This window comes from Typopeltis vanoorti, chromosome 6 (genome assembly GCF_054136105.1).
Source record: "Typopeltis vanoorti isolate ZY-2024b chromosome 6, IOZ_Tvanoo_1.0, whole genome shotgun sequence".
Taxonomy (NCBI): Eukaryota; Metazoa; Arthropoda; class Arachnida; order Uropygi; family Thelyphonidae; genus Typopeltis; species Typopeltis vanoorti.
Window position 1 is genome coordinate 118,960,144 of NC_143554.1, and position 14,514 is coordinate 118,974,657.

Consider the following 14,514-nt stretch of genomic DNA (forward strand, 5'->3'; position numbering starts at 1 on the left):
GAATGTCGAGTATGAGGAAAGATTAAGAAGATGTAATTTGCAGAGTCTGGTGGACAGGAGGAAGAGGGGACATATGATAGAAACCTACAAGTTGGTAAGGGATTGTTATAGGATCAATGGTGGAGAAGTTCTACAGAGAATAGTGGGAGATCAGGGGAGAACCAGAGGTCATCCCTGGAAACTGTATAAAGAGGGTGTGAGTAAGGGGGTGAGAGGCAAGTTTTTTTCATGCAGAGTTGTGAACAATTATTATTATTATTATTATTATTATTCAGGCCTCCAAGGAGTCAAAAGACTCATCGAGGGGAGGTCCCCCCCTGAGAAACACAAAGTTTATCATACCACTCTTTAAAGTCACTGACCGTTCTCGCTCCCACCACTCCATCAGGCAATGCATTCCACGGCTCAACCACCCTCCACACAAAGAAACCACTCCTTACCCTCTTGCTCACAGTTTCCTTTCGTAACTTCCAGGGATGGCCTCTTGTCATCACTCCTTCCCACTGATCAACCAAGCGAAAGAACTCCCCAGTGTCAACCCTGTAACCACCTCTCAACAGTTTAAAAGTCTCAATCATATCACCTCTCCTTCTTCTATCCATCAAACTCTGCAGTCCACATTCTCTCAGCCGATCCTCATAACTATCCTTGTACAGTCCTGAAACCATCTTTGTATCCTTTCCACAGTTAATTTATCCCCTTCAAATCCTGGGGACCAAATCTGAGAACAATAGTCCAAGTGTGGTCTGATCAGAGACTTATACAACGGAATGATAACCCTCTTATCTTTGCAGGTCAGTGTCCTTCTCATAATAGCAGCAATCCTCTGCGTTACCTTCACCACCTTTGCAATATGTCCCCTAAACTTCAGGTTTCTATCAATCATCAACCCCAGATCTCTTGTCTCCCCTACTTCCTCCAGTATAACTCCTCCCATAGAGTATGCAGCATCCCATCGATGTTTCCCAAACCTCAAGACCTTACATTTTGCTGCATTAAACTGACACCCCCATTCATTTGCCCATCTATCTAGCTTATTTAAATCCTCTTGCAGGGCTACCACATCTGCGCTATTACTAATAATCCTTCCCAGCTTCGCATCATCCGCAAACAACTGAATATCCCCCTGCAATCCACTGGCTATGTCATTGATATAAAGGTTAAACAATATAGGTCCTAGTATTGAGCCCTGTGGGACCCCACTTGTAACCCTCTGCCTCCTGGAAACTGCTCCACCATACACAACTCTCTGATACCTATCAGACAGCCAATCCTGAATCCAGTTGACCAATCTGACATCCAGACCCATGTGCTGCAACTTAAATATCAGCTTATCATGTGGCACCCTGTCAAATGCCTTCGCCAAGTCTAAGAAAATTGCAGTATATGCCTTTCCCTCATCTAATGCTCTTGTAACTTTATCATAAAAGGCTAGCATATTGCTAAAACAAGAGCGTCCTTTCACAAATCCATGTTGATTCTCACAGATAACATTACCCTCATCTGCCCAATGCTGTACACGGTCCCTCACTACTTTCTCCAAGATCTTAACAACTACTGATGACACACAGACTGGCCTATAATTAGACACTTCCAGTCTGTTACCACCCTTATGCAATGGCACTATCTTACCTTCCTTCCATTCCCTGGGCACCTTTGCCAAAGCCAGACTTTCATTGTAAAGCCAAGTTAAAGGTATTGTCAATTCGCTAGCACATTTTCTCAAAACTCGTGGCGAAATACCATCCAGTCCCACAGCTTTACTGACATCCAGAGTACTCAGTATCTGAAACACACTCTCCTCTTGTACCTCCAGACCTCGTACCAGTCCTATCCTTCTAGCATTAAAACTAACTCCTCTAGGATGAAATACTCCAATAAAGTGTTCATTGAACAATTCCACTATGTCCTCTGCATCAGTCACTCTATTCCCATTTTTATCCCACAATATCATTCTTCCACAGTCATTTCTCCTCCTACTGGCCACATAGCTAAAAAATTCCCTAGGATTTTCTTTGGATCTTAGGGCCAATCTCCTCTCATATTCCAGTTTCGCTTTCCTTACCACACAAGTCACTCTTCTGGCCTGTGTCTTATATTCTTCACCCATCCTCTCTTCACCTGTCTCCTTATATCTCTTCCATAGCCTCTTTTTCGCATGCAGTTCCTGTTTAATGTTGTTTGTCATCCACTTTACTCCAAATTGCGCCCTCTTCTTCACTCGTGGTATACAACTTACCATTGCTGATAACAAATATTCTTTCACAATTTCCCACGCACTGGTGATATCCTGGCCGTCCAATTCCTCCCTCCATGAAACTTCCCGAAGTTGACGTCTAAGACTATTATAATCACCTGCCTTATAATTCCACATAAGTTCCCGTCTCTTTGATACTCCTGCATGTCTATTCATTTTCCATGTCAACACCATATGGTCACTCTCTCCAACTGGTGGGAGAGATGTCAACTCAGTTATTATCAACTCTTCTGATGCTATAACCAAATCCAAAATTTTTGAACCTCTTGTTCCCTCTGTTACATGTTGCCTAAGACATTTGTCCCTCAAGAATTCTAGAAATTCCATTCCCCTATTGTTACATGCATCTTCCTCTCTCCAATTTATACTACTGAAGTTAAAATCTCCCATAACAATCATTCTTCTTTCACTTGCCAAACTTAGCTGTCTAAACATCTCCTGGTCCCCATCCTCTGTGCTCCTGGGTCTGTAGCAACACCCCACTAAATATCCTGTCTTGCCTACCTCTACCTCACACCATATGCTCTCAAAATCATTTGTCTCACTTCCTTCCAAATTCTCCACTCTTAGAGGACATAGGTCATCACTTATCATAAGCAGCACCCCACCACCACGCTTTCCCCTCCTATCCTGACGAAAAATGCTATACCCAGCGACTTCTATTCCTGTTTTTATATTCCCTTCTGTCAACCACGTCTCAGTGATTGCAATAATTTTTGGCCAGGCTTGCCTGAGAGTGTGGTGTCTGCAAGGAGTTTGAGTGTGTTTAAGACACGGTATGATGAGATTGTGTGTGTGTGTGTGTGTGTGTGTGTGTGTGTGTGTGTGTGTGTGTGTGTGTGTGTGTGTGTGTGAGATAAAAGGACCTCCCAGATAAGTCTTTGACTCCATGAGGTCTTGGGGTAATAATAATAATAATATGTAATATACAATTAAAGTTACCTACCTATTTTCATATTTATATGTATACAAAACATTTTATAATTTTTGTTGTGAAGTAATTATTATATATGTATGTTCATGCATTGTGCAATTATACATAAATTATTTTTAAAAAAATTTTAAATTAATTGTTTGTAACTTAATAATTTAAAGGGCCCTGAAAATCGCAAACGCCTCAAGCCCCTTAATGCCTAAATCTGCCACTGGGTAGTACCCAAGGGAAACAAAGAAATTTTTCATAAGTCCTTTGAATACAAGCAGCTACAATAAATTCCCAAATGAAATACAATCACAACCTCAAAATATGCTTTCAGAAAAAGATTAAGATACTGCCTCATGGAACTAAATAATGTTGATCTTTATTTTAAATGTATATTATAAGAGATCACTATAACATACATGTCTAATTATGATTCTAATAAATTACAAAAATCATATTATTATTATTTGACACCTCCAGGGAGTCGAAAGATTCATCGAGGGAGGGCACCTGCTCTACAACTCTGTAGAGCAGGTGCCCTTCCTCGCTCACTAACTGACCACAACTACACCAATGCCATCTACCACCGACCACCAGCACTAATATTTCCACAGACAATCACAAACATCCATGCCCATGGCGGGATTCGAACCCACAGCCTTTTGGCTGGAGAGCAGATATGCTAATATGCGAGTCCTCATAGATACAGTCACTGATTTTGCAATGATTGTATGCAAATTTAACTTTCTAGTAACCAGTTAAAATATTGTAAAAACTCACTAACTTATTTTAAACATTCATATAGTTTATGAAAGCTATCTGAAAATGTATTTTACCCTATTTGCATATATAAGAAAAATATTTTTATTTGATTATAACAAATAATCAGCCCAAAATAAATGTAAAAACCAACAGAAAATGTTGATAGTATATTTATAATTATTATGTATATGTGATGAGAATAATAAGCTTTGTCATTACCAGAGCCATAATAAGGGTATGGCGAAAGAGGCACCCACCACGGGTGCAAAACGTAGAAAATAAAAATAAATAAATAGATATAAAAGTCTGCTATATTTTATATTGCATTTTTAAATTTCGGAAATACACCACTTTAGACAGAAAAATTCTGCAACTCATTTTGATGGGGTTAATAGTAAGTATTTAACATATTAATCATGTTAATCAGAAAATATTTTAAACAATTTAAAATTTTAAACTAGGCGGTGCTTCAGAAATGTCTTGTTATTAGTGTCATACAAAGGTTTTTTTTTATTTACTCAGTCTAAGACTCCACTTTGAAACATACTATATTAAAGTTATCAAGAAATAACAGACTATTCTTGCGATATTAATAAAACAGTTGTTATCAATGCTTATTATCAAAGTTACATATACATGAAACTAGCACTGTTTTTATTATATGTCAGTAAAAGCTACTGAAGTGATCCCATGAGACAGCTAATAATTATATAACCAATGACCTGAATTACTGCACATACAAATGATGATGACCTCAATGCATATAGAAAAACTTGTAAATGCTTAAGTATTGGAGACAAACAACCCTGTAAATATAATAGCAATGAAATTAATTAATCATAAGCCACAAATTAAAAACAGATTACTACAGAAATATGCAAAACTTGTTAAGTTTCAAGGGAGAAGAAAACTTTTCACTGCAAATATTACTTTTTTTTTACTTCAAATGACAACAGACATAATAAAAGATTACAGAGTGATATCAAAATTATCACCTCATCATGTTTTGTCATCAAGTTGACATAACTTCATGTTATTTCAAAATATATATTATTAGTAGTAGTAGTATGAATTGCACTCTACACAGAGTTGGCAGACTCATTGCGGGAGGTACATTCAACTGACAACATATTTATTATACCGAATCTTAAAATCCTCAACATGCCTTGCATTAACAACACATTCTGGTAATGCAATACATTCGCTAACAATTCTCCATGTAAAAAAACCCACTCCTCACATCCCTCTTCACCACACTCTTACATAACTTCCAGCAATGGCCTCTGGTTTTTCCACTCTCACCTATTCTTTTTATAATCCAATCTGGATTAATCTCATAAAATTCTCTCAATAACTTAAATGTCTCTATCACATCACCTCTCTTCCTCCTTTCCACCAAACTCTGCAATCCACATTTCATCAACCTCTCTCTCCACAGCAAGCATTCCAAAGTCCTGATATTGTCATAGTCACTCGTCTTTAGACCTGCTCCAATGTTTCCACATCACACTGAAAACCAGGTGACCAAACCGAGCACAACAGTCCAGTCTGACCAGTGCTTTATACAGTGGCACAACTACTTCCTTATCCCTACATGTTAGAGTACTTCTTATCATAGCAGCACAACGTGAAGCCTTTTGTAACACTAGCAATATGCCCTCTAAACTTCAGTCTACTGTCAATCATCACTCCCAATTCTCTAATTGCATCCACTTCCTGAGAGTATGGCACCATTGATATAGTATGCAGTCATATATTTCTGCACTCCAAAATGCAATACCTTGCACTTATTGATATTAAAACTATAACCCCCACTCTTTTGTCCAAGTACAAAGTCTATTCAAATCTTCCTGAAGGGAATTAACATCAGCAGTGCTATTTATAATTCTCCCCAAGCAGCAGGAGCCCAAGAACAGAACCCAGGGGCACATGACTGGTTAAACTCTTTTTTTTTAGAGATACTGAGTATTGTACACAACCTGCTGGTATCATCCAGAGAGCTGATTTCCAATCCATGTAACCAATATACTATCTATTTCCATCCTCTAGCCATGTACACCAATTTATTATGTGGGAATCTGTCAAATGCTTTTGCAAAGTCCAAGAATGTTTTTTTTTTTTTTTTTTGTGATGGGGTGGGGGATATCCTTTATCCAAGTGTAAGCAAACAAAAATGTGAAGCCATTAGCCTCTATATACAAGTAGCCCAATCATCAGTCATGAAGTTATTTCACATGCAAACTTTAATTACTTACACTTGGATAAAGGATAAACCAAAAATATAATTTCTTGGCATCTTTAATTTATAGCATAACCAAGCGAAAAAACTTTCAACATCTATCTCTAATCCAGAGTAGTTTATTAATAAGGTGTGGCACCTTTTGACAACTTCTATATGGAAATATTACTTCTGCATTACTTCAACCTTCATATAACTTCTGGTTCTGACTCCCACTGATGAGATTGCAATAAAGGTCAAAACCAGTCTGGGTAGCGGCTCTTCCCATAATGCATAGCATTATACATGTCTGTAAGGATATGTGTGTTACATTATCGGATACCAAGGCAATTGGTGTGACGTCATTAGCCCCTCTATACAAGTACCCCAGTTGTGTAGTTACTTCACCGTGTTAATACACCATGATACTTTTGGACATTACTCAGGCTTTTGACAGAATACAGCATGGCAGACTGCTGCATAAATTGGAGAAAATGGGTTTGGGTTATAGTATATTAGCATGGATAAAAGAATGGCTGAGTGACAGATATCAAAAAGTGGTATATGGGGGAGTCTGCAAGATTTAAGGTAACTAGTGGTGTACCACAAAGATCAGTGCTTGGACCACTGTTATTCAATCTGTACATTAATGATATTGGGAAGGATTTGATAAGCAACATACAGCTGTTTGCTGATGATGCAAAGATAGGTAGGATAATCAGGAATGCTGTTGATATGCAATATACTTGCAGAATGATTTGAATAGGCTGGAATTGTGGGCATTGGAAAATGGGTGTCAGTTCAATATCAGTAAATGTAAAGTCATTCACTTCGGTGTGATTAGATATCCAATGTCGTATTATATTGGTGGAATTAGGCTAGAAAAAACTGATGAGGGTAGGGAACTTAGAGTGTTCATAGACAGGAAGTTGAAGTTCAAGGGTCAGGTGGCAAAGATTGCAAATACAGCTCAAAAGATAATCGCAATGCTGAAACGAACATTCACATGTAAAGATAAGGATGTCATTTTGCCTCTTTACAAGGCCTTGATAAGACCTCACTTGGACTATTGTGTGCAGGTCTGGTCCCCTGGTTTCCGTTGTGATTCTGATATATTGGAGAGAATACAAAGGAGAGTTCATACAGGATTTCAATCGAAATTTTTCAATTTATGTGGAGGGTGGGGAAAGGACAGGAGGGGGCATCCTTGAAAGCTGAGAATGGAGGCTGCTAAGAAGGTGGGTGAGAACTAGATTTTTCTCTCAGAGGGTGGTGATTGATAGGAATGGATTTACATTGGATGTTGTGAGTAAAAGCGGTGTGAATGAATTCAAGAATAAGTATGATAGCTGGTGTGTGTGTGTGTGTGTGTGTGTATAGTATGTGGCCTCCCTCAATGAGTCTCTGACTCCCTGGAGATCTCTCTTAATAATAATAATAAACCACACAGTCACAGCAGCAGCAGCTTTATGACATGGTGCATTGTCTTGGTCTTGGTGAAAGAGACAATGATCAGTTCTGTAGAAATACAACAAAGTAGGAATCACACTGCATTCCAGAATGTTCAGATACCTCTCAGAGTTCAATCTTCAAGACACCACAAACAGAAGTCCGAGCCTAAAACAGAAAAAACGGGACCATACTATCACACCACCATATGTATATCAAGCATGGTGGGTTGTCCACTGCAGGTAGCACTTGCAGATGGCTCCCTGCACTTCCATCTCAGTATGATATCGCTGATTGCTGAAATGGAATGGCCAATTTGTCAACAATTTGCTGAACAAATAGGTCTGCAACATGTAATCCTATCACATCCTATCAGTTTCTTTCTCATAGCCATTTCACCTGGACACAGTTGCACTGACTTGGGAGCATTATATTCATCCAATTTATATTGTCTACAAACACATAATTCGTTACAAGACACAAACCATCTTGTCCTTAGGTTGTCCATTAATTCTTTCCAAGCAGGGCGTGTGTGTATATTTTTTTTATATGCTCCCATCACCCAAAAAAGGTTTTTGAAGCCTATAATACATCTCTGAGAGGACTAAGGATTTTTTTTTTTCTATTTTTATTAATTTTATATATTTTTCTGTATTTTCATTTCACTTTTTTTGCATAGTCTTGAAACTCTACTCTAGACATGGAACTTTTCAAGCCACTTCAGATCTCTAATAAGCAAGGCAGTAGGCTCATACCATGCAATGAAATTCATCTCCACCTAAAGACAATCACAGACATCCATGTCCATGGTGGGAGTTGAACCTGAAACCTCAATCTCTTAGCTGAAGAGCAGATGTGTGCTAAACCACTCAGCCAGCCAGGTCAGCAAATCTTCATTATGGAGACTGCACCGATTATTGAGGGAGAGGAAGACTTCGAAAAAATTAACATAACAAATAAATACACAAACTAAAAAATATGGTCTTGTATTAAATTCCAAAAAACTAAAGTTATTATAGCAAACACAGTGCAGCAATTATCCTATACTTAGAGAAAGAGACATCTTAAGTAGAAAGAGACATCTTAAGATCAAAATTGGGAAAAACTGCAGGAATTCACAATATTCCAACAGAGCTATGTAAGAAGGGGAGAACCTATTGTTAGTGCATTCCACAAAATTTGCCAACAGATATGGAACACTCAGATCTGGTCAAAAGTGCAACAGTTTTAGAACAATTAGTCTCATCAGCTGCTCAAGCAAGATATTTTTGGACATCTTACTTTTGCATATTGAAGCAAAAATGGAATTCAATTTTTAAGACTTCTAGGCTGGATTTGGAAAGAACAGGAGTACTACTGGCCATATATAAATAATAAATTACAGATATTAAAGATTATACTGACCATATATTTACACTACATATCACTGGAGAAAAATATGAAGAACATAATAAAGTAATGTGCCATAGTTTTATTAATCTACAGAATGCCTTTGATTCTATTTGCGATGATGCCCTTTGGAAAATTCTGCAACATTACGGAATCAACAACAAATAATATGACTGATGAATCCTGTACTCGTTTTCTGAAATGATGGTTGAAATCAAAGGAAATTATAGCATTCCCTTTCCAATGGAGCATGGAGTGAGACAGGGGCAAATTGTCACCAATATTGTTTTAACTGCTTTCTTGAATAAATGGCAAGTGAAACCCTGGAGAACTGTGATAATGGAGTGATAGTAGGAGGAAGAAGAATAAACCATCTAAAGTTTGCTGATGATATTGATCTTCTAGTGGAAAACAAATAAATCAGATCGTCAGGCAATTACCATAGAATTAGCTTATGCTCTCAAAAAAAATATGACTTAACCATAAGTACCCAATAATCAAAAATAATGACAAATATCTATTTCTGACCAAGAAGGAAGTATTGTAGCAGAAACTGAAAAAATCCTGCTTGAGGATACACACATAGAAAAAAAACTGATCAATTTAAATACCTAGGAAATATCTTTAATAAGGATGTCAAATCAAGACAGGATATTAGAACAAAAATTACAAAAGCAACAACAGCACTCCAAAAACTAAAACCACTAAGGCAGATAACAAACTTACAATTACCAACAGATTATGCCTTATTGACATACTAGTTAATTCAGTACTTTTATATGGAAGTGAAACTTGGACCCTCTAAAACAAGACGAAAAGAGGTTGTTGGCATTCGAAATGAGGTGCTATAGACAACTCCTAAAGATATCATACATTGATCATATTACAAGTAAGACAAAGAATCAGTTCTTTTGCCAGTCCAAGAGATAACTAAGATTTGAAGGAAACAACTTACGATGGGGTGGGGTCTGGAAAGTTCTCATAAACACCTGCAACAAAAATGATAAGTTTGAGGAAGGAAGAGACAAGAGGCACTTAGGAAAATACAGAAATTGCAGCATATATCTTTCTGACATTAAAAGAAACAATGGGGAGGAGAAAAAAGGTAAGAATGATCAAGTTTTTATATATGCTACTCTTCTCTATAGGGCATAAATATGGGCAAAAAATAAAGGAAGATATTGGGACTGGTATATTTTGAGATGTGGGCACAGAAAAGCTAGGGTACATTGCAAGTCTAAAAGAAATTATTTATTGGTGAAAATATGGTAGTTATTTGGAACATGTAGAACAAAACAATTTTAATGAATGACAGGGCAGATGAAATAGTTGAATTACTGAATGAACACTTTTGCAAAAGCGTATCATACATATTGCAGTAAGAGATGTGACAAGGGCTGATATCAAAAACAGAAGTAGATAAAGCAGAGGTGTATTCATATTATTATTATTATTATTATTATTAAACAAGACCTCATGGAGTCAAAGACTCATCTAGGAGGTCCTTTTATCTCACACACACATCTCATCATACCGGGTCTTAAACACATTCAAACTCCTTGCAGACACCACACTCTCAGGCAAGGCATTCCAATCATTCACAACTCTGCACGAAAAAAACCTGTCTCTCACTCCCCTACTCACACCCTCTTTATACAGTTTCCAGGCATGACCTCTGGTTCTCCCCTGATCTCCCACTATTCTCTGTAGAACTTCTCCACCATTGATCCTATAACAACCCCTTACCAACTTGTAGGTCTCTATCATATCTCCCCTCTTCCTTCTCTCCACTAGACTCTGCAAATTACATCTTTTCAATCTTTCCTCATACTCGACATTCCAGAGGTCAGAAACTACCTTAGTCAGTCGCCTTTGGACCCTTTCCAACATCTCTTCATCCTTCTGAAAACCAGGTGACCAAATCTGGGCACAATAGTCCATGTATGGCCTAATCAAAGCCTTATACAATGGAACAAGAATCTCCCTACTTCTACACGTCAGTGTCCTCCTCATCATTCCCAGAAGTCTTTGTGTTGTCTTCACAATTTTGGCGATGTGTCCCCTAAATTTTAGATCCTTATCCACTATCACTCCCAGATCTCTTATTTCCTCTACTTCCAACAATATATTCTCACCAAGCATAAATTCTGCATCCCATCTTTGTTTTCCAAATTTTAAAACCTTACATTTTGCAACATTGAACTCACATCCCCATTTGCTTGCCCAATCACTCAATTTATTCAAGTCTTCTTGCAAGGCCACAACATCTTCGCTACTCTTTATGGTTCGTCCCAACTTTGCATCATCTGCAAACAACTGAATATCTCCATCCAAATCTTTGCCAATATCATTAATATACAAGTTAAATAGTAATGGCCCTAAAACAGATCCCTGAGGCACTCCACTAGTGACTTTCCTTTTCCTGGATATTGCACCCCCATACACAACTTGTTGATACCTATCAGATAGCCAGTCTCCAATCCAATGCACTAATCTAATATCCAACCCCATCTGCTCTAGTTTGACTGTCAACTTATCATGAGGTACTCTATCAAAAGCTTTTGCAAAATCCAAATATATTACTGTGTATCCTTCTCCTCTGTCCAAGGAAGCAGTCACTTTATTGTAATAAGTAAGTAGATTACTAAAACACGACCTCCCTTTAGCAAATCCATGCTGTCCATCAAAGATTATACCATTGTTGTCAACCCAACTCTGGATCCTAGTTCTCACAAGCTTCTCCAACAACTTAACCACAACACCTGATATGAATGAATATCCATAGCCATATTCATATCATAACCATGATATGAATATGGCTATGGGGTTAGGTGGAATATCAACTTGCATATTACAGAAATGTGCTAGGGAACTTGCAGTGCCTTTGACAAGATTGTTTGAGTGTCAGCTAGTTGAGTCCCAAGAGAGTGGAAGGAGGGGAAAATAGTTCAGTTGCATTAAAGGAGGTACCAAGATAGAAAGTAGAAAATTAACAATGGATCAGCATCTTAGGAGTTGTGGTCAAAATATTAGAGAAGATAGTTAAAAGCAAAATTCAGGAATTGGTAGATAGAAATCAGATACTGTATGCAGGCAGCACGGTTTGTGAAGGGTAGGTCATGACTCAGTAATTTACTCACTTTTCATAACATAATAACTGAGTTGGATAAGGAGAATGGCTACACAATGATACTGCTAGACTTTGAAAAGCATCTTATAGGTTATCACATGGACATATATGGGCATGGATATAAAGCTGGTGGAGTGGATAAATGGGTGGCTTATGGATAGACATGACAGATTAATCGATGAGAAATTGCTAGTCAATGCACCTTCTCATGAAGGAGTTGAGTCCAGGAGAAGGCACGTGACTAGTAATGTGCCACAAGGCTCTGTGCTCAGGCCACTGTTATTTAACTTGTACTGAATATTAATGATATAGGAAATGATATGATGGGAAATATACAGTTATTTGCTGACTACGTAAAACTGAGTAGGGCAATAGTTAATAAGGATTGTGAAGATTTCAGTACAACTTATATAGAGTAACAGAAAGGGAAAAGAAGAATAGCTGTCAGTTTAATGTGGTAAAGTCATGTATTTTGGGATGAAAGGATTACTAGCAGTGTACTACATTGATGGAATTGAAATGCAAGAAATTATCTTGGCTAGAGATCTGGGGATGTTAGTTGACTCTAGGTTAAAGTTCAAAGGCCATAACTGCAAAGTGACTAAAATATCTCATACGATTACTTGGTTATTGAAGAACACACACTAACAAGACAAGAATGTCATCATACTTCACGATATGGCCCCCATCTTCACTACTGTGTGCAGATCTGGTCACCATGGTTCCTTTGAGATGTTGAAGAGGTGGAAAGGATAGATAGAGAAGTGAGTGATCAAGATGGTAGCAGGTCTATGAAATATTCCTTATGAGGATAGATTGAAGATTTGTGAGGTACAGAAATTGTCTGATAAGAGGAATGGAGGGGATATGATAGAGACATATAAGTTCCTTAAAGCAGTGGTTCTTAACCTGGGGGTGTGTGTGCACCCCTGGGGGCATATGAAAGCATTTCCAGGGGTGCAAGAGAAGTTTCTAAATTTTCGATGGAAACTACTGCCTGACTGCCTGTGAGAAACTAGCAAACGCTACGTCGACTTTTGGGACCCCCACTCCTACCCTCTCTACCTTTGCCTTAGTGCATCGCACTTACCAGCACATGCAGTACAATAAGAAACTGGTTGATACGCGCACGTGTTTGCATACTCTAAGTACGAACGTTAACGAGGTGGTTTGACGCAGAAATGAATACTAATTTTCTTTAATTTACCAACATTAATCAGTGACTACAGCCCATACTGGATACGATCAATTGATTATATAAAGGGTTTTCTGCAAATTTTGAAAAATTATAATTATTATTTTATTGATTGTAGTAACCCTCATTATGTCGAAAAAATGCTTATGGAAAGACGATTACGTTGCTTATGGATTCACTTGTACATCAGAAAACGATGGTACGCAACAACCACAATGCGTTTTATGTTGCAAAATATTTTCAAACTCCAATCTTAAACCGTCAAAGTTGTTAGAGCATTTCAACAATCAGCATGGTGGTGAATCTGCAGTACATACTCTTAACATCTTGAAGTCTGAGAAGGCACGATTTGATACCAGCGGTACTATCACAAAATTTGACGTTGTGGCAGTTCAAAAGCCCTTGTTAGAAGCTTCTTATCAAGTGGCATATCTATGTGCTAAGAAAAGAAAAGATCATACAATAGTTGAGGAATTGGTAAAACCATGTGCACTTGAAATTGCAAAAATTGTATTGGGTTCTGAAGCACAAAGGAAAATTCAGCAGACTCCATTATCGAATGATGTGATTCGATTGCACATTTAAGATCTCAGTGTTGATATTTTACTGCAAGTAGTAGAAGATATCAAAGCCAGTTTTCTAAAAGTGAGTATTCAACTGGACGAGCCAACTGATGTTGATAATTGCAGTCAGTTGTTGGTATTTGTGCGATACATTAAGGAAAAAGAAATGTTGGAAGAATTTTTATTTTATGAGCCACTGGAATTGATGACAAAAGGAAATGATGTTTTCAATCATATTAAAAACTTTTTTTTTTGAAATGCACTGATGGTGCCCCTGCAATGTTGGGCAAAAATTCTGGATTTTTTTCATACATCAAGACAGAAATACCGCAAGTTACAATAACGCATTGCATGTTGCACCGTCATGCACTTGCATTGAAAGCTTTGCCAGAGAATTTAAAACAACACTTAACTACTAAATAAGTATATCCGAAAATGAGTGCTTAATCATCGTATCTTTCATGCTTTGTGTGAAGAAATCGGTGCTGTTCATACTGGGCTTCTTTATCACACTGAAGTACGGTGGCTCTCCAAGGGCAGCATGCTAAGCAGAGTTTTTGAATTGAGCGAGGAAATTATATAGTTTCTTACTAACCAAAATTGTGATTTAGTTAAAGCTTTTGAAAAAG

The 14,514-nt window shown here is 37.7% G+C and overlaps 1 protein-coding gene across 3 annotated transcripts in view; it reads right to left on the minus strand.

The window, feature by feature from the left end:
- Window positions 1–14,514, minus strand: part of LOC150105870 (CD151 antigen-like) — a 133,662-nt gene that overhangs the window by 52,728 nt on the left and 66,420 nt on the right. The window contains exon 5 of one of the 3 annotated variants that reach the window (XM_090394379.1): window positions 4,112–4,747. The exons of the other annotated variants lie outside the window; for them this stretch is intronic. Coding sequence (XP_090250505.1) covers window positions 4,616–4,747 — 132 coding nt within the window. The 3' untranslated portion in view covers window positions 4,112–4,615. Of the gene's footprint in view, window positions 1–4,111; window positions 4,748–14,514 lie in introns of those variants that run through there. 3 annotated transcript variants of the gene reach the window in all.